At 46.7% G+C, this 1,389-nt stretch overlaps 1 protein-coding gene across 1 annotated transcript in view; it reads left to right on the top strand.

Moving 5' to 3' along the window:
- LOC119412961 (protein unc-13 homolog B) overlaps positions 1-1,389 on the top strand; it is a 141,509-nt gene that overhangs the window by 46,431 nt on the left and 93,689 nt on the right. The window contains exon 9 of the mRNA XM_037679971.1: positions 88-229. Within this exon, the coding sequence (XP_037535899.1) occupies positions 88-229 (142 nt within the window). The remainder of the gene's footprint in view (positions 1-87; positions 230-1,389) is intronic.

Raw genomic sequence — 1,389 nt, forward strand, 5'->3', positions numbered from 1 at the left:
TGTGTGTGTGTGTGTGTGTGTGTGTGTGTGTGTGTGTGTGTGTGTGTATGCCCGTGCCTGCATACATGCATGCGTGTGTGTTATCAGTGGTTAGTGCACAGGGGCTCCAGGCCAAAGACAGGACGGGCTCCAGCGATCCGTACGTCACCATCCAGGTGGGGAAGACCAAGAAGAGGACAAAGACCATCTATGGCAACCTGAACCCGGTCTGGGAGGAGAAGTTCGACTTGTGAGTGCAGCTTGCTGTTTTCCTTCTGGCTGTGTAGTTCTCAGACGTCAAACAACATGCATCAAAAAGCCCACTCCAAACCCACGCAGGTGGTTCAGCGTGGCTTAGCTTTGCCTTGAAGCTGTCAGGATCCTGAGTCTCGTGCTGCACCTGATGACACCACTCTGTGTCTATAAAACGTGGAGATGCCTGTGAGAGGCAGCAAGAGGCATCAAACTAAACTAAAATGGCTTCACGTTTTGTTTGCCTTTCAAATGCAAGGTCAAGCATTCCTTGAAAGAATGCATATCTACTGCCAGCTTCTATACCAGTTTGAGACAGGCTACATTCTCACTGCTGGCGCAAGAGGCCCATATCCTACTTGCAGCCCTTATTTGACCCATGTTGGCTTTTTTAAACTTGGTCTGAATGTGACAAAGCCCAGCCAGGTCCATATGTACATGTGGTCCTAAATCAGATCCATCTCAGGTGTTTGACAGGTCTCATTTCATCCAACTCTTACATCTGTGAGGTAGGAGGATGTGAATCGATCCAAATATTCATACTGTAGTAGATTTTTACTGCATCTATGCTTTAATCATTAAATAATTTGACACCTTGATTCTGAACTGACAGCAAAGTCAGGGTTTATTGTAGAACACTGAATCTCTGTACAGAACAAGACAGAACGAAAGACCCCCTGATGGGACATTTTCTGACCTTATTTATACCCTTCCATGTGCGTCAGAGTCCTTGTACAAGCACACACACTTACGCTGTTTCTGTTGTGGCAGCTCGGCTACTAACAGGAACTCACAGGTTTGAGCACATTACTCCGGTTCTGTCCTCTCTTCACTGGCTTCCTGTGCGTGTCAGAGTTGGTTTTAAAATTCTCCTGCTGACATTCAAGTGTGTTAATGGCCTTGCACCCTCATACCTCTCCGACCTTCTTCATCCTTATGCTCCTTCTCGGGCCTTGAGATCATCAGACCAGATGCTTTTGGCCGTACCAAAAACCAGCTGAAGCTCAGAGGAGATCGAGTGTTTTCAGTCGTGGGCCCTAAACTCTGGAACAATCTGCCCATCAACATTCGACAGGCCACCTCAGTCTCTATTTTTAAATCTCTCCTAAAAACACATCTGTACTCACTGACACATCTGTACTCACTGACACATCTGTA

Source organism: Nematolebias whitei, chromosome 8, assembly GCF_014905685.2.
Source record: "Nematolebias whitei isolate Nwh7 chromosome 8, NemWhi1, whole genome shotgun sequence".
NCBI classification, from domain to species: Eukaryota; Metazoa; Chordata; class Actinopteri; order Cyprinodontiformes; family Rivulidae; genus Nematolebias; species Nematolebias whitei.